The sequence below is a fragment of the Musca domestica genome, unplaced genomic scaffold, assembly GCF_030504385.1.
Source record: "Musca domestica strain aabys unplaced genomic scaffold, Musca_domestica.polishedcontigs.V.1.1 81, whole genome shotgun sequence".
Classification (NCBI taxonomy): domain Eukaryota; kingdom Metazoa; phylum Arthropoda; class Insecta; order Diptera; family Muscidae; genus Musca; species Musca domestica.
The window spans coordinates 656,523-676,334 of record NW_026712412.1 but is presented as its reverse complement, the minus strand read 5'-3'; the positions used below and the strand labels follow the sequence as shown (position 1 = coordinate 676,334).

General features: G+C 31.4%; 1 protein-coding gene across 3 annotated transcripts in view; it reads left to right on the top strand.

The window, feature by feature from the left end:
- Positions 1-10,700: 10,700 nt before the first annotated feature.
- Positions 10,701-19,812, top strand: part of LOC101897430 (alpha/beta hydrolase domain-containing protein 17B) — a 107,264-nt gene continuing 98,152 nt past the window's right edge. For 2 of the 3 annotated variants that reach the window (XR_009344140.1, XM_059131218.1), the window contains exons 1-3: positions 10,701-10,855; positions 10,912-11,425; positions 11,478-11,657. Coding sequence is in view for 2 of the 3 variants with exons in the window: in XM_059131218.1 (XP_058987201.1) it covers positions 10,962-11,425; positions 11,478-11,657 (644 nt within the window). In the remaining variant the exon portion in view is untranslated. Of the gene's footprint in view, positions 10,856-10,911; positions 11,426-11,477; positions 11,658-19,812 lie in introns of those variants that run through there. The other variant, XM_059131219.1, reaches the window with a different exon arrangement.

Genomic DNA, 19,812 nt, shown 5'->3' with positions numbered 1-19,812 from the left:
ATGCACAAGCAAAACTAAAAGGTGTAAGACACTTTTATTCAAATCCAAAAACAAGAAATAAAAAAGAAAGGAACATAACATAAAACATAAAAGACAATCTAAAAAAATATAACTCCGCGACATTTATTAAAAATTAAAAGAAATAGAAACAGTCAAAAAAGTTTTTAAAAGAAAATGTATGGGACATATTTGTATTAAAAAACTCCTTAACATTTTCCAACAGCTTCGCAATACTCTAAGTCAGATCAGAAGTTATGTGCTGTTCAAATATGAAAAATCGAGATTTAAAAATGTTTTTGCCAATTTTTACATTTATTGGCGTAGAGGAGATTAAAAGTATGGAAAATACAAAAATGTTATTTAATAGCACTGTTGATATATTTTTAACAACATTTTTCGCACCGTGACCAAGAGAGAAAATCGTTTTCTACAACTTGTCACGATGATGAAACAATTTTTTACAGTTCAAAATATATTCTTCTCCCATTAGATGAGTATGAACAAATTATTATCCCAATATTGCATTCCATACACTATATAATACTTATATATATATATATATATATATAATACCTTGACTACTAAATAAACCACTGATATATCTTGAATGTCAAATCCAATATAGAGAATACATGACACGTTTAATGGAAAAATATACTGACCCAACCAAAACTATTAGCTCCATTGCGGTCGTAATGGTTCACACTTAAATATATGTTGCAGTTGTAACCGATGCGTTTGTGAAGGCTGTTTTAAATTTTACTATGCTAATATTAATACACAAAGTGCACCATAAATATAGTTTTAAGAACGACAGCAATACATAAAATAATTCTAATGTAATATAAATGTATGTACAATATGAGAAACTTGGTAAGTAGCCCAATAAGGCATGCCAACCAAGCAAAAAGAAGTGGCGACGGAGTTTTAATATTCTTAAGAATTTCTGGGAAAGTAGGCCTTAAAGAGAAGTCAACAAAGAAAATTAAATGACAACTTTAAGAATTCTTACCCATAATTCAAGAATACACTATTAATTTATTAATTCATTCTATATTTTTAGATTATACTTAATAGTTGTACCTATAAGTTTTAATTATATGTAGTAAGGTAGAGCTACGAGCTGATTAGAATTTTGTTCTTCCAGTTTAGTGTATGTATTTATTGTTTTGAAAAATGAAAACAAAATAATTTAAAACAATGATTGGAAGACACGTACATTGTGGTTTGCGCATTAAAGCTATAAAGTTTGCCGCGAAATTGAAAGATTGAACAGGTTGGATCATATTTTTGAGAGAAAATTCAAGCATTTCATTCATTTCGCGCTTTTAACTCATTTTACAACTAGTTGTACATAATTTTGAATGAGTCCGACAGGAAGCGGTCATAGCCTCAGGGATGTATTTCTATAGTTTTCGAAGCTGTTCTACCTTCTTAATGTACCATGTCTAATGGGGAAATCCAACCAAGAAAAAAGTGGCAACGATGTTTCTATGTTCTCAATGTATCTTGCATGGTAGAAGAATATAGGTAGACGCGTCGACACAGCTGCTGGGACAATGAACTGTCAAACCAATTTTGGAATTGAAAATGATGAAAGAAAAACTATTTAAATTTGTAAAAAATGTTGAAAATGCGAATTATAATAGCCTACGAATGACGTAGTGTAAGAAAACATATAAAAATCTACTTATATTTGAAAAAACATTAAAATGTTTTTGATATATCAATGCTCCTAAGCGTTGATGCATCTACCTGTATTCTTCTCTCATGGTATCTTGGAAAGTATGCCTTTAATGGAATTCAGCCAAATAAGATAAATGAAAACTTTAAGTGTTCTTACGAACATATCAAGAACGCCTTATTATTTTATTGCTTCATTGTTTATTTAAAATTATATTTAATAGTTATACCTATAAGAAGTTACAACTTAGTATGTAGGATCATAGGGGGAGCCAACCAAGTAAAACAAAGGGCAACGCACAGGGACAGTACCTCATGCGTTGTGTGGAAATCTGTCACTATAATCAATAAAACAACTACATAAAACATTTGCTCAACATATTTTTAAAGCCAGAGCGGATACTCTATTAATGAAGCTGGATCATCATTAACTTTCAAACGGATCCCTCTTTACGGTATCTATCAAAACACTTTTTTTTTGTGCAAAATCGTCTAATATTCCGATAGGTGCGTCACAATCTACCCTGGTATGTACTTTTCATCACATTTATTTCATATAAAAAAAAAACGGGCTTCAAATTTTTTTGTACATCATGTTCTGGCACCTCTGGCACAAAGAAAAATCTATTACGGCTTAGAACACCATCTAAATCCATACCGTCTACTGGCATACACGACATTTAGCCTCCCTACCTTCGATCATCTGTTGCATGTCCTGATGACCGCTTTTCTACACAATCAAACACCACATACCTCCCTATTTTACCTCCTCAAAAATTTTTTAACACATCATTTTTCTAAAATTACATCACGCCTTCTTTCTGCTAAGTAATTTTAAGGCTTATATTAATACAGAAATAACTAACATAAAATATTGTAGAACAAACAAAATTATTTACAATTACTCCGATAGACAAGTTTTATGCTTTCGAGCAACCGAATCCACCTAGTTTCACAAAAAATTAACTATTTTCTATGATGGACTCTAGAGGGATCCAACTATCAGTTTCAAAAACTTGCCCACGAGAAAATTAATGAATGAATTCCAAATAAAGATTTTAGCAAAACATTTAAGGTGACGTAACTATTATAAAAAACACATTAAAAAAATTATTTAAAAATATTACAAAATGTAAGTTATAAAAAGAATACGGAAATAGAGAAATTTATCTTAAAAAAATAGTAAAATTCGTGATAAAAATTTTTCTTTTTGTAATTTTTAATAAGTTTGTGAACACACTGGGGTCATCTCTGCGACCAAATAAATTCTTATGAAGTTATAGCTTCCTTTTAAATCAATTGAATCAAGCATTCATTGGGTTGGAATTACTTAAATTAAGGGTGGTTTCGATGCGATTCCAAAACACTGTGTGGCTAATAAACAGCCTGGAGAATTCGCCGTATCAGATCCAAATTTGGTGTTTGTGATTAATTATTTTAGCTGCTGAGCAAAGATTTGCAAAAGTGTTGCAAAAATTAGTTATGCAGTGGACCACGTTATATATTGATTTCTTAAGTGGTCTTGATAGGACTGCTGTCCCTAAGATCTCCCTGTCTGAGCCTGAATCCGACCTGCCGAATTAAAAAAGGGTACGTTACATGATTTCCTAACAATTTGTAAGCATTTCATTCTCTCACCTTATTTGTTTGTCGAAGTAGGGTAAGTATGCCTATGTTCGGCATGTCCCAGTAGTCGGTACCTTTTATTGTTAAGCTTGAATAAATGAAACATTGTAAACAGTTTTTTTTGCTTCAAATATAATGTCAGCTATCTTTGAATACAGTTTCGCTAAGAAAATTTAATTTATTCTAATAAAAAGTAAATTTTTGTCTGTGAAGGTCCTCAGAAAGAACGGGACAATGCATATTCTTAAGAAAAGTATAATAATGATGTCAAATCAGTGTAACTAAGCAACATATAATATTTTAATAAATTATTATTAATTATCCTTACAAAAAAATCGGTATGCCTACTGTTAGAACACGTCATACCGACAATTGGCAAGTGGTGCTGGAAAAAAAATCATTATTTTATTAAAACTCCAAATTTTTGAAATTTAATAAAAAGCTATTAAAACTTTTTTATTATTGCAAAAATATACAAAACGTCGTATCTGAATAAATTAACTTTGTAATAACTGAAAAGTTCCACTCAAAATGGTGAACGATTGAAAATGCGAAAATCCTAAAAGTGCCGACTACTGTGCACTTACCCTATATTTATATAAGCTGCTTCAATTAACCTTTAAAAACTTTAGGTGTATCATTCTCATACTAGTCATGGTACAATTGTAGAAGGTAGAACAAAGCTACCCCCTAAATACAATTTTTTTTCTTTTGGTGTCGTTATTCTGTCAAAACATATATACGTCTTGTTTACGTGTGTGTATTGTTTTAAATAAAATATACAATAATTTGAAATTATTTCCAATTCGGTTGCAAAATAAATGCATACTTTCAGTTTTACAGTGTTGGGATAAAACTGTATTGTAGTACTATTTCAGATTCAATCCTGTGGAATAACCTACAAATTCCATTATTGTTCCATTCTCCAGCACAGAGTTGCATTTTCAAGCTTCTTTGAAGTTGGGCAAGATTTCCATGATACTAGTCATCTAATACATAAACAATTATTGTATACTTTTTCTCACATTTTGTTTGTTTTGTATTTCTTATAAAAAAAATATTTTTTCACATATTATGATGTTAACACACTTTCGTTTTTATGGAACAAAAATTAGCACAATACCACTAAATAACTTCACCTTTCACTCTTAGAAACAACCCTTTTTGACAATGTATTTTTTTAATGGTCTATCCTTCCTTGTAATTATTGTACCATGGGTCGATCTGCCAACAGCTGTAGTCAGGGATGCCAACTGTTCCGACGTAAAAATCGCTACAGATAAGTTTTTTTTAAACCACCGTAAATCGCTACTGAGTTAATTGCCAAATTGTTACTGGAAGTAGTCTTCTTGTTCAAATTATATAGGTTTTGGTCAGTTTTTCGTTTTTGTTTGCTTTAAATGCGATGACAATAAACAATTTTGCGTAAAAATCGCTACAATCACTACCTTAAACAGCCAATGTCGATACTGTAGCTATTTAAAATAGAAAATCGCTATAACTCTTAAACGATGGTTTTTATGCGTCAAAAATAACCATTAGTAGCGGGAAAACCAAATTTAATGTAGCCGTAAATGTAAGTTATCAAATATAAGTTTCAAAATATATTCATTCTCTTACTTAATCCGCCAAATTTCAAAATTGTGAAGGAGGCATTACAGTCTTTGGAGTCAATTGAAAAAGAATATCCTGCCTATGAAGATAATATTCCAGAATAAGACTTTGACATTGATGATTTGAGTGTCAATAGTGAGACTGCTGATGCTTCGGTAATTGATACTTCTGCACTCGGATCAGAGAAAGAACCTTCAGAAATCGAAAAATCTTTTGCTGAAAATTCTACTTTGGAATGTTCGACTATTGAAACATCTAATTAAACCATACCAACTCTAAAAACAAGCCACTGTCCTTATATAAAATGCAATTTATATGTACGCGTATTACAATTATAATGTGATGTGAAGAAGAATATCAGGGACGGAGAAAAAAGGAATGCATATTTTAATGAAGACTTTGCTAAAACTATGTTAACACAATATGATACAAACGCACCCTTATAGACCGATTTAATAGGTTGGTTTGTTGATAAAGAAAATAAAAGTATAGTTAACAGCCCCGTAGAAACATACTTCAATGTAATTAAAACTAGATTACTGAAAATATTTATGCACAAGCAAAACTAAAAGGTGTAAGACACTTTTATTCAAATCCAAAAACAAGAAATAAAAAGAAAGGAACATAACATAAAACATAAAAGACAATCTAAAAAAATATAACTCCGCGACATTTATTAAAAATTAAAAGAAATAGAAACAGTCAAAAAAGTTTTTAAAAGAAAATGTATGGGACATATTTGTATTAAAAAACTCCTTAACATTTTCCAACAACTTCGCAATACTCTAAGTCAGATCAGAAGTTATGTGCTGTTCAAATATGAAAAATCGAGATTTAAAAATGTTTTTGCCAATTTTTACATTTATTGGCGTAGAGGAGATTAAAAGTATGGAAAATACAAAAATGTTATTTAATAGCACTGTTGATATATTTTTAACAACATTTTTCGCACCGTGACCAAGAGAGAAAATCGTTTTCTACAACTTGTCACGATGATGAAACAATTTTTTACAGTTCAAAATATATTCTTCTCCCATTAGATGAGTATGAACAAATTATTATCCCAATATTGCATTCCATACACTATATAATACTTATATATATATATATATATATATATATATATATATATATATATATATATATATATATATATATAATACCTTGACTACTAAATAAACCACTGATATATCTTGAATGTCAAATCCAATATAGAGAATACATGACACGTTTAATGGAAAAATATACTGACCCAACCAAAACTATTAGCTCCATTGCGGTCGTAATGGTTCACACTTAAATATATGTTGCAGTTGTAACCGATGCGTTTGTGAAGGCTGTTTTAAATTTTACTATGCTAATATTAATACACAAAGTGCACCATAAATATAGTTTTAAGAACGACAGCAATACATAAAATAATTCTAATGTAATATAAATGTATGTACAATATGAGAAACTTGGTAAGTAGCCCAATAAGGCATGCCAACCAAGCAAAAAGAAGTGGCGACGGAGTTTTAATATTCTTAAGAATTTCTGGGAAAGTAGGCCTTAAAGAGAAGTCAACAAAGAAAATTAAATGACAACTTTAAGAATTCTTATCCATAATTCAAGAATACACTATTAATTTATTAATTCATTCTATATTTTTAGATTATACTTAATAGTTGTACCTATAAGTTTTAATTATATGTAGTAAGGTAGAGCTACGAGCTGATTAGAATTTTGTTCTTCCAGTTTAGTGTATGTATTTATTGTTTTGAAAAATGAAAACAAAATAATTTAAAACAATGATTGGAAGACACGTACATTGTGGTTTGCGCATTAAAGCTATAAAGTTTGCCGCGAAATTGAAAGATTGAACAGGTTGGATCATATTTTTGAGAGAAAATTCAAGCATTTCATTCATTTCGCGCTTTTAACTCATTTTACAACTAGTTGTACATAATTTTGAATGAGTCCGACAGGAAGCGGTCATAGCCTCAGGGATGTATTTCTATAGTTTTCGAAGCTGTTCTACCTTCTTAATGTACCATGTCTAATGGGGAAATCCAACCAAGAAAAAAGTGGCAACGATGTTTCTATGTTCTCAATGTATCTTGCATGGTAGAAGAATATAGGTAGACGCGTCGACACAGCTGCTGGGACAATGAACTGTCAAACCAATTTTGGAATTGAAAATGATGAAAGAAAAACTATTTAAATTTGTAAAAAATGTTGAAAATGCGAATTATAATAGCCTACGAATGACGTAGTGTAAGAAAACATATAAAAATCTACTTATATTTGAAAAAACATTAAAATTTTTTTGATATATCAATGCTCCTAAGCGTTGATGCATCTACCTGTATTCTTCTCTCATGGTATCTTGGAAAGTATGCCTTTAATGGAATTCAGCCAAATAAGATAAATGAAAACTTTAAGTGTTCTTACGAACATATCAAGAACGCCTTATTATTTTATTGCTTCATTGTTTATTTAAAATTATATTTAATAGTTATACCTGTAAGAAGTTACAACTTAGTATGTAGGATCATAGGGGGAGCCAACCAAGTAAAACAAAGGGCAACGCACAGGGACAGTACCTCATGCGTTGTGTGGAAATCTGTCACTATAATCAATAAAACAACTACATAAAACATTTGCTCAACATATTTTTAAAGCCAGAGCGGATACTCTATTAATGAAGCTGGATCATCATTAACTTTCAAACGGATCCCTCTTTACGGTATCTATCAAAACACTTTTTTTTTGTGCAAAATCGTCTAATATTCCGATAGGTGCGTCACAATCTACCCTGGTATGTACTTTTCATCACATTTATTTCATATAAAAAAAAAACGGGCTTCAAATTTTTTTGTACATCATGTTCTGGCACCTCTGGCACAAAGAAAAATCTATTACGGCTTAGAACACCATCTAAATCCATACCGTCTACTGGCATACACGACATTTAGCCTCCCTACCTTCGATCATCTGTTGCATGTCCTGATGACCGCTTTTCTACACAATCAAACACCACATACCTCCCTATTTTACCTCCTCAAAAATTTTTTAACACATCATTTTTCTAAAATTACATCACGCCTTCTTTCTGCTAAGTAATTTTAAGGCTTATATTAATACAGAAATAACTAACATAAAATATTGTAGAACAAACAAAATTATTTACAATTACTCCGATAGGCAAGTTTTATGCTTTCGAGCAACCGAATCCACCTAGTTTCACAAAAAATTAACTATTTTCTATGATGGACTCTAGAGGGATCCAACTATCAGTTTCAAAAACTTGCCCACGAGAAAATTAATGAATGAATTCCAAATAAAGATTTTAGCAAAACATTTAAGGTGACGTAACTATTATAAAAAACACATTAAAAAAATTATTTAAAAATATTACAAAATGTAAGTTATAAAAAGAATATGGAAATAGAGAAATTAAAAAAATAGTAAAATTCGTGATAAAAATTTTTCTTTTTGTAATTTTTAATAAGTTTGTGAACACACTGGGGTCATCTCTGCGACCAAATAAATTCTTATGAAGTTATAGCTTCCTTTTAAATCAATTGAATCAAGCATTAATTGGGTTGGAATTACTTAAATTAAGGGTGGTTTCGATGCGATTCCAAAACACTGTGTGGCTAATAAACAGCCTGGAGAATTCGCCGTATCAGATCCAAATTTGGTGTTTGTGATTAATTATTTTAGCTGCTGAGCAAAGATTTGCAAAAGTGTTGCAAAAATTAGTTATGCAGTGGACCACGTTATATATTGATTTCTTAAGTGGTCTTGATAGGACTGCTGTCCCTAAGATCTCCCTGTCTGAGCCTGAATCCGACCTGCCGAATTAAAAAAGGGTACGTTACATGATTTCCTAACAATTTGTAAGCATTTCATTCTCTCACCTTATTTGTTTGTCGAAGTAGGGTAAGTATGCCTATGTTCGGCATGTCCCAGTAGTCGGTACCTTTTATTGTTAAGCTTGAATAAATGAAACATTGTAAACAGTTTTTTTTGCTTCAAATATAATGTCAGCTATCTTTGAATACAGTTTCGCTAAGAAAATTTAATTTATTCTAATAAAAAGTAAATTTTTGTCTGTGAAGGTCCTCAGAAAGAACGGGACAATGCATATTCTTAAGAAAAGTATAATAATGATGTCAAATCAGTGTAACTAAGCAACATATAATATTTTAATAAATTATTATTAATTATCCTTACAAAAAAATCGGTATGCCTACTGTTAGAACACGTCATACCGACAATTGGCAAGTGGTGCTGGAAAAAAAATCATTATTTTATTAAAACTCCAAATTTTTGAAATTTAATAAAAAGCTATTAAAACTTTTTTATTATTGCAAAAATATACAAAACGTCGTATCTGAATAAATTAACTTTGTAATAACTGAAAAGTTCCACTCAAAATGGTGAACGATTGAAAATGCGAAAATCCTAAAAGTGCCGACTACTGTGCACTTACCCTATATTTATATAAGCTGCTTCAATTAACCTTTAAAAACTTTAGGTGTATCATTCTCATACTAGTCATGGTACAATTGTAGAAGGTAGAACAAAGCTACCCCCTAAATACAATTTTTTTTCTTTTGGTGTCGTTATTCTGTCAAAACATATATACGTCTTGTTTACGTGTGTGTATTGTTTTAAATAAAATATACAATAATTTGAAATTATTTCCAATTCGGTTGCAAAATAAATGCATACTTTCAGTTTTACAGTGTTGGGATAAAACTGTATTGTAGTACTATTTCAGATTCAATCCTGTGGAATAACCTACAAATTCCATTATTGTTCCATTCTCCAGCACAGAGTTGCATTTTCAAGCTTCTTTGAAGTTGGGCAAGATTTCCATGATACTAGTCATCTAATACATAAACAATTATTGTATACTTTTTCTCACATTTTGTTTGTTTTGTATTTCTTATAAAAAAAATATTTTTTCACATATTATGATGTTAACACACTTTCGTTTTTATGGAACAAAAATTAGCACAATACCACTAAATAACTTCACCTTTCACTCTTAGAAACAACCCTTTTTGACAATGTATTTTTTAATGGTCTATCCTTCCTTGTAATTATTGTACCATGGGTCGATCTGCCAACAGCTGTAGTCAGGGATGCCAACTGTTCCGACGTAAAAATCGCTACAGATAAGTTTTTTTAAACCACCGTAAATCGCTACTGAGTTAATTGCCAAATTGTTATTGGAAGTAGTCTTCTTGTTCAAATTATATAGGTTTTGGTCAGTTTTTCGTTTTTGTTTGCTTTAAATGCGATGACAATAAACAATTTTGCGTAAAAATCGCTACAATCACTACCTTAAACAGCCAAAGTCGATACTGTAGCTATTTAAAATAGAAAATCGCTATAACTCTTAAACGATGGTTTTTATGCGTCAAAAATAACCATTAGTAGCGGGAAAACCACCAAATTGGAATCGCTGGCTGTAGTGCTGATGATTTCACTAGCAACTAATATTTTTAATCTATTGTTGAATTTCGAGAGCAATTTTGGTGAAATACTTAAAGTATTCATGTTTCAGGTAACTTTAGCTTTCTTCTAAGGTTTCTATTGTTAGAGTTGCCATGTATTTCGCGTTAACGGCAGGGACGGAGATGTTATATATGCATAAAGCGTAAGTATTGGATAAGCGAACACACCGTACGTAAAAAATAGAAAATAATGCCCACACTTGCGGCCTCTATACAATATAACGAATACTATTGGCTTGGATTTTCTTTACTAAGGCAATCATTCTACAAGCTTATTAATAGCTTGTTCTTAATTCAGCTCTTCTATACATTAAGGACGCAGTGCAAATAATTCATTTTCTCCGTAAAAAGTTTTTATTTGAAGCATCAATAAATCTTTGGAATTAAAAAATCAATGCTGTTATAACACGCCCTGACAGGTATTCGAATTTGTTTTATTTGCACTGCGGTTTTAATACTCAGTTTCTCTTTACAGCAATTACATTCAACCCAATACTGACATTTTTTTATTTACTGTGCAAAGTTATGTTCAGTATAAGTGAACTTTGTTGTATGTTTTGCTGCCCGCCATGTCCTGGGCCGATTGCAGCTAAATTGGCTTTTCAACCTCCAGATCCAACATATAAATTAACACCGACGGACGGAAATAATGCAAAATATAATATTCAATTCTTTGATCGAGCAGAATGGCAATATTCAGATAGAGATAAGTCGAAAGTGGAAGCATTTTTTACCCGAACCTCTCGTGGTAATCTGATAACATGTATATATGTCCGTTGCAGCAAAAATGCAAAGTATACTTTGCTTTTTTCACATGGCAATGCAGTTGACCTAGGGCAGATGAGCAGTTTTTACATATCACTAGGTTCACAACTTAATTGCAATATTTTCGGGTATGATTATTCTGGATACGGTATGAGTGGAGGAAAGCCTTCGGAAAAAAATCTGTATGCTGATATAGAAGCGGCTTGGCAATCTATGAGGACCAGGTAAATGACAAAATATTTTATTAAGAGCAAATATTAAGACTTATGTATTTAGATTTAACATCAACCCTGAATCCATCATTCTCTATGGGCAAAGTATTGGAACGGTACCTACTGTAGATTTAGCAACGAGACATGAAGTAGGAGCTGTAATACTTCATTCCCCCTTAATGTCTGGGCTTAGAGTAGTTTTTAGGAACACCAAACGAACGTGGTTTTTTGATGCATTTCCGAGGTAAATGTGTTTTGTTTTATAAATGGGACAAAGTTAATGCAATGACAGAATTACAACTCATATTTAAACATACATTTTACATGAACAAAGTTGCTATACCTTCAGTAAAGCTTCTTTTTATATTGATATATTTAATCTTAAAATGCATTTGAACACAACTCACTTTTTTATATTTTAGTGATATAAACTATTTCTTGCTGTTTATTGTTCATGAAATGCCTCTTTTAGTAGAATGATAAGGTAAAAAATGTTCCTCGATATAAATCAATAGTGAGACGTATTTACCAGTAACTTGTTTTTAGTTATAAAAATCACAATTCCAGACTATAGTTTAATCCTGTTATGTCAAATTTTAATTTTGTCGCATGTAATACTAATTTTTTACAGCGTTACCCAAAATGCGATGTACTCTGCCGACGTTTTTGACCACACAAGTAAAACACATGTATTCATATAACATTGACAATTGGAGAATTTCTTTTCTTGTGTGTTGAAAATAGGAATGAATGAAACAAAAAATGTGAAAGTTTGTAATTTGAATATGTAGATAACAATTGAATGAATGTTGAAAACTATCAATTTTTACAACATTATTATGTGGCGTTTCCACTGCACTTGATTCGCTCTCTATTCGTTGTTTGACCCTAAACCATAGACAAATAAAGGTATAGACTAAAAAGTTTTAAAATTTACCGCTTCCGGCAGATGTTACTATGGTTAATCTTGGGCTAGTAAAGTCACTCAGGGCTAGTGAATCACTCGACTTCGAAAACAATTTATTCATTTTTCTGCTATTTAAGTTCTATATTTCACGACATAGTTGGGTAATGTAAAGTCACTGTTTCATTTTCAATTGAAAAATAATAATAAATCATAAAAATATTCAATATTTTGTATTTTGAGAGAATTGAGTGAATAGTCTTATGCTCTCTCACAGCATGAACGACATCTATTGAAGCGCTTTATTTCGAGGATAATAGATGAGACAACTTTTTTGTCTATACATTTATTTGTCTATGCCTAAGCTATGGAAAAACGACTTAATTCTCCACACAACATTTCCTGAGCGAACGCTGATATCCGACATTGTTCAAATCAAATCACTTTAGCACTTAACAAATGAGAGCATTAATCGAAAAATTTAATTATGAAATTAAATTTCAAAAAATTCCAGACAGACTCAAATTATGAATGAAAAATATAATGCTAAATGCCATGTATATATTCAGACAAAAGAACATTTTGTTCTCTATCTAATCCATGGTACGCATCTTGTCCATAGGGTCGAATATGAGCACAATTCTAGAGAATAATATACATTTTGCCAATGGCGGTATCAATATTTTTTTTTTTGACATGTCTCTCTTCTGTTGAGTTGAAAATTGCAAAAATATTACAATATATTTAAAATATCAATAATTTTTGAAAAAGCGGAAAACATTGATTAAAAGTGCATAATTTTTAAAGAAAAACACGTTTGAAAAAAAAAACTGATTTTTTTATTTATTTTTATTAATATTTCTTTTCATTTGTTTCGATAAAAACATGGAAACAAAAAATAAATATGAATCATGTTGCTATGTATGACGAATGGTGCCATGCGAACGGATCTGTTCGTGTATATAATTCTGAGAGCGAACAACGTTGTTCTGTTTCCAATGGAAACGTACTATTAGTCGGTAGATGTTAAGATATGGACCTGGCGTATTTGGGTAATTCGGGCGTTCAAAACATTTTATAACTGTCTAGACTGTTAGATTTACAAACATTTTGTATTTGACATTATGGCTTTGCATTGCGATTCGATTTAAAAATAAAGGCTTGTTTCCGTATGACGATACGAAAATGAAATGAAGCAGTCATCAAAGACTAAAATTTATAACATCCAAATTCCACAAATACAATCGAATCCGTTTCCATCAAATATCTGATGACAATTTATCGCCATCTCTCGGAATCTGACACGTGCATTACAACAACAAATTTCTATATGGTTCCTCTTGAATAGTGTGTGTTGTATTATCCAAATACAAAAGAATCGTCAAGGAATCCAAATAAGATAATTGCAAAATGTTGGAATTTTATTTTCGTCTGCATTTTATTTTTCCAATTGCATAGATTCACATTAGTTTCTATTATTATTTTTTTAACTTTGCAAATTTGTACGTTCTACTTATATCGGAAAAATTCTTAAAAGTTCATATTACATAAAATTCAAAACTTGTGATTAAAATAATTGAAGGCCTATGCCAGATATTCAATAGGACCGTTATTTTCATTTCACAAAGTTGAATGTTTTAAAAGTTTTAAAAATATAGGTATACTAGCTGACCCGGACCGCGTTGCTGGCAGCCTATAGTTTTATTGTTTAATGCATATTTTTAAGATCCTAAAATTAGTTGTAAACGTTTAGCTTTTCTCTTTGAAAAAGCCTAAGTATAGGATATTCCCCTTTTATTAAGAAAACTTCTTGTGTGGATTTTAAATTCAGCTTTTCCATTTACTGTGTGACAACTTGTTCACACCAGTAAACGTTATATACTAAAAAATATTATTTTTTTCTTTTCATTACGAATACATATAAAAGCAAAACCTACTTTTATAACATAAAAAAGCATATGGAGAACTATGATCTATATATTTTTGAATGGTTAGGTTTAGGTTAAAGGATGCGCGGTTATAAGAAAACAATCACTCCACTCGGAGACCTTTTGGTCCATTGTGTTCATATTTATTAAGAAAATACTAGAATAGAATAGAGAGAAGAAAAGGAAATGGATAGCGAAAAGTGAAGAAGTAAGAATTTGTATAGGCATTAGAGAAAATAGTTGGTTTGTATCCACGGTGTGTTAACGTATCGTCTTTAGTCACTTTAGTCTTCTGTCTAACAAGCATGATAACATAAATTAGTTTTTATTTTATTTATTATTTATATTTGTATGTTTCCCAATGAACAATTTTGGTGCAATTATCCAACACACCCCCTCAAAAATATATTATATATACTGCTTTCCAAGCAGAGATAACTTCTCAATTCCAAAAATCTAGCAGCTGGCAAGGTGTTTCTTAATATACCAGCAATCTGTTTATCTGTTGGAATATACTCAATAGTTATTAGTTTATTTTCAACTTGTTCTCTGGAAAAATTATATTTAATATCAATATGTTTCGATCGTTTTTGATATGATGGATTTTTTGATATACTTCTACAGCCTTGATTATGCTCGTAAACTTTAATAGGACTATTGAACTGTATTTTAATACTACTCGCTAATGCTTTTAACCATAAATTTTCCCTTACTGCTTCAAACAAAGCCATATATTCAGCTTCAGCTTCTACAGAGTTCTGTTTCTTTGTATTCCAACAAATTAGTCATGTTTCAAACATTTTAAACAAGTACCCTTTTGTACTCTACCGATCAATCTCGCTTCGACCCCAATCAGAATCTACATATCCAATAAATATGTCACTGTGACTGTCGTTTCTTTGGTAAGTCAATTTCAACTTAAGAGTACCCCTGAGGTATCTTAACACCCGTTTAAGACAAGAATCCATGTCTCGTTCTTAAAATTTGATCTCGGTTTCAGTTTCCGAATTGGACAACTGATTATTGTGTTCATTTGATTCTTCAAATACAGGATCACCAGTTAAGAAGATAGATGTTCAGTTAAGAAGATAGATGTTCTCTACCATTATTTTCATAGATGTTAACAACCTTTAAATTAAAATAACATCCGAATGAATAATAAATAAAGGTCTTTTTATATGTTTTTTGTATTCCATTTTACTAAATGACAACGTACATTGCTTACCATCTATACAAGCTTCGCATTAATCACAGCCAGGTTCTGCACTTGCCCTTGCTTTTTATTTCTAGATCTAAACGGAACATTAATTCTAATAGATGAGATTTGGAAATCTGAAGGTATATTACCATTTAACATTTTTAGTACAAACATGGAGTTCAACATAATATGTCTGCTTTTAAGTGTAGGCAATCTAATCAATTTTAGCCTGCTAGCATAAGATGGTAAAACTAAATCACAATTCCAATGTAAACCTCGTTATTATGCAAATAGCGAATATTGTTTTTGCACGGATTCTATTTTATCTGTGTATATTGCATATTGAGGATCCCATACAACAGAACCGTATTCTAATATAGGTCTAACAAGAGACGTAAATAACTGTTTTGTTATATATCGATCAGAAAATTCGTTGGCCCACCGTTTAACAAAACCTAAAACACCATTTGCTTTAATTACTATTGTTATTGTAATTTTGGATCCATCAAGAGTAATGAATGACCATAAATATTATATTGCAATATCAGAGAAGATCTGGAGAAGCACATATGCTTACATTTGCTTAAATCCATACAATTTAACCTGCACCATTGGAAAAGGCTAACCAAATCGTTTTGAAGTAAACTACCTTGTTTATTAGAATTATATATACCATCCATAACAACTTTTCCGTTTTTGGTTACTAAAACACACCCTGGATCATGGTACAATGATATCAAGGTAGGGCTATGATACCATATGATTTCAATTTTTTTTATTTTCTTGGCTTAATATGTCATCTTTATTTATTTATGTATCTGGCGGTTTTCAATTATTTATTCAAAATAAATGCAACAAGTTGTTTGATTTTGTTATTGTTTTGATACTATTTCTGACATTACAAGCCAAACAGGTAGACCTCTATACTTGCAATTTTTTCAAAGTTGACCTACCTTCTCTTCATTGTACCATGCCCTGGATTAAATTCAATAGTCAAACCAGTTCTCTTGACGGATAATAAGTCCTGGCAATATAAAACATTTTCCAGTCTGATTTGCTCTTGATCTTAAGTGTACAGCTTTACTATTCCTTTTTTGGTTGCGTATATAAATTCTCCTTGTTTAGCAATTCCAATTTTAATGGAAAACTCCGGGCAAATAAAATCTGTGTACAAGCTTGATTCATTTATCATGTGGTCGGAGGCACCGGAGTCCAATAGAAAAGAATTTGTTTTTCCGATATATGAAAAAATACATTTTTTTGTAATAAAGTATTTTGGAATACTAATATATTTCAGGTACTTCTAATGGTCCACCCAAAATTATCACATATCGTGGTTATTGACGAAACAATCCAAATTGTCAATCTTTATTAAAAATACCTGTTAAATTTTCTTAATAAAAACACGGCTTTTGCCTCCAGTACTGAGGAGTAAATGAAAATGAGTGCTACTTTAATTCACGTAAACAAAACTATATACTTCCATTGTTCTGTTCTGTGAATATTATGTTATTGAATAAGTCATATCTGTCCTAATTTAATAATAAGAACATTTTTTAATTATTGGTTTGGTATTCAATTTTATATTTACGCGGTGTTTGTTACTTCAAAATTGCAGCACACACAAAAGCACATCCTCACCGTCGAAAGTAACACACACACACTCTCAATTCAAGCACACGTACACAAATGACACACAATTTGACGATGACACGGTTCGAAGTCATCGTTGACACCCTGCATTTATGGAGCACACCATGCAAATATTCGAGTCAGCCATGCCACGATCGAACCTTAGACAATGGCACACATGAATCAAAATGGGGGATGTTGCTGGTTGTCATTGCCTATCTAATACATAGCGCATGATTGAGTAGACAAAGTCAGTGTGTCGAAAAAAGCATAATTCATACAATTCGTCTTGTGCAGGCCTTTAGTCCTTTTTTACCACAGAAATGGCACCTTACACTTGATTAATTCAGTAATCAGGTTATCGAATATAATGAAATGATTCATTATCAATGTATACCCTTTTAACTTTAAAGACAGCTGTCTTTTTCGCACCACCAATTGGGATGCCAAACACTTCCGTTCATGTACTCCATCCAAATCTTTAAACATTTGATTTGCTGCACTTTCCGTGTTTGCAAAACCAATAAAAGAATCGCTTAGATATTCAATGATTAAACTTTTTGCATTTCGTTCACTTCTTATCCATTGTGGGGTTAACTTTTCGGGAATTCACAGTCTATAACTTTCAATGCGTCCATTTCTTCCAACAGCGCACTAACTCTAAACTTCCACACTGAATATCTTTCTCCATCAATGGGTTTTATATTTCTATTTAACAGTTCCAGCGTAGCCTGGGCGCATAATCTATAGGATATTCCCCTTTGATTAAGAACACTTCTTATGTGGATTTTCAATTCAGCTTTTCATTTTATTATTAGACAACTTGTCCAGACCAGTAATCATTATAGACCAAGGGTAGGCAAAGAGTATCCCTTGGGATATCTGTGTGTACACCAACACAATTGTAAAAAATAAATTGTTTTGAATTTTCTGTCAAATTTGTTTTGGGAGAATATTTAGTTTTGTTCGAGCAGTCGTTGAGGAAGGTGCTGTCGGATTTTTTTATGAATACACCGTAAGAAATATTGGATCACATAAATATATCTTACAACATATTTGAAACAAATATTTCCGAAATTGTAAAAATTACAACTTTTAAGATTTATCTTTTTTGATTGAATTCTATTTGACAAAATTTGCATACGAACTGATATGTTAGGACTATAAATTCATTTCATGTTGTTAGACCAATTTATTGTCCTTCCAAATTAGTGGACATTTTCATGATTTCTCTGAAATTATATGTACCCTCTTGGTCAATATTAGGAAAAATAACAGGATGTGATGTTTCCATTCTGTTTGTAATTCATAGCATATTACGGCTGTAGGTAACAAATACAACAAATCGGATGAACAATATATATGGGAGCTATAGCTATATCTGAACCAATCTTTACCAAATTTGGCATACTACCTTCTAAACTAATTTCGGCCGTATGTGCCAAATTCCATTCCATTTGGGCAAATATTAGACGTTTGGTGCACAATAAAAGGTAAATCGGACGAAGTTATATATGGGAACTATATCCAAATCTGAACCGATCTCGATAAAATTTGGCAAAGATATTTTTGAGCTGTATTTGATATATTTCCCTGAATATCGTTGTTACGGAGTGCATATTACGGCTGTAGGTAACAAATACAACAAATCGGATGAACAATATATATGGGAGCTATAGCTATATCTGAACCGATTTCGATCAAATTTGGCATACATATTTTCAGGCCTAATTTGGTTGTATGTGCATACTATTCGGGCTGATATTACACGTTTGGTGCACAATAAAAGGCAAATCAGACGAAGATATATATGGGAGCTATATCTAATTTTTTACCGATTGTCTCCAATTTCAATAGGGTTCGTCCTTGGGCCAAACAAATGTTGTTTGCAAAGTTTCATCTCAATCGGATAATAAATGCGACCTGCATTTTGTTCACAAGAATACATGGACAGACGGACGGACGGACGGACGGACAGACGGACTGACATGCATAAATCAACTCAGAAAGTGATTCTATGCAGATCATCAAAAGGAACTATGGGTCTATCTCGTTTCCTTTTGCCTGTTACAAACAAATGCACAAAGACATAATACCCTGACCACCTTGTGGTGTAGGGTATAAAAAGCATATGGAAAACTTTGATCAATATGCATGGTAACGTAAATTAGTTTTTATTCAAATATTTTTATGTTTCACAATGAATAATTGTGGTGCAATTATCCAACAAATTTGCCGGGTTTTTTGTGTTTTCCTTGTTTTGTGGTTTACTGTATATACACATATATTTAAGGAGCACGCTATTTATGATGAATGAAGGACATTTTCCATAAACATTTGCATATATATCTTCGATTTTTTTAAGTTTTGGTCCTTAGAATCGATAGTAATTTCTAAATTGAAGTAAACTCTAACTACAAAAATTCAATATAGATTCACGTACCGGTTTCTTTATGCGTTTCAAGTGTCCTGGCTACATGGCCTTAATTTAACTATCAAAAATAAGTTGTCATTTGTTTATAAAAGGTAGGGACCCCATAAACTATGTAAATTGTAGAAATCTTTGTCGATTAGAATATGTCCGTTTGTCTCTCCGTTTGCCATTTCAATTACGATATTCAACATGCGTCTTTGATACTATGTATGTACAGACATTTATATTATTCTTAGGATTATTGATGTTACAAAAGCTATATATTTGTCCCCATTTAGATGTAGCTCTCATGCTAATTTAGCA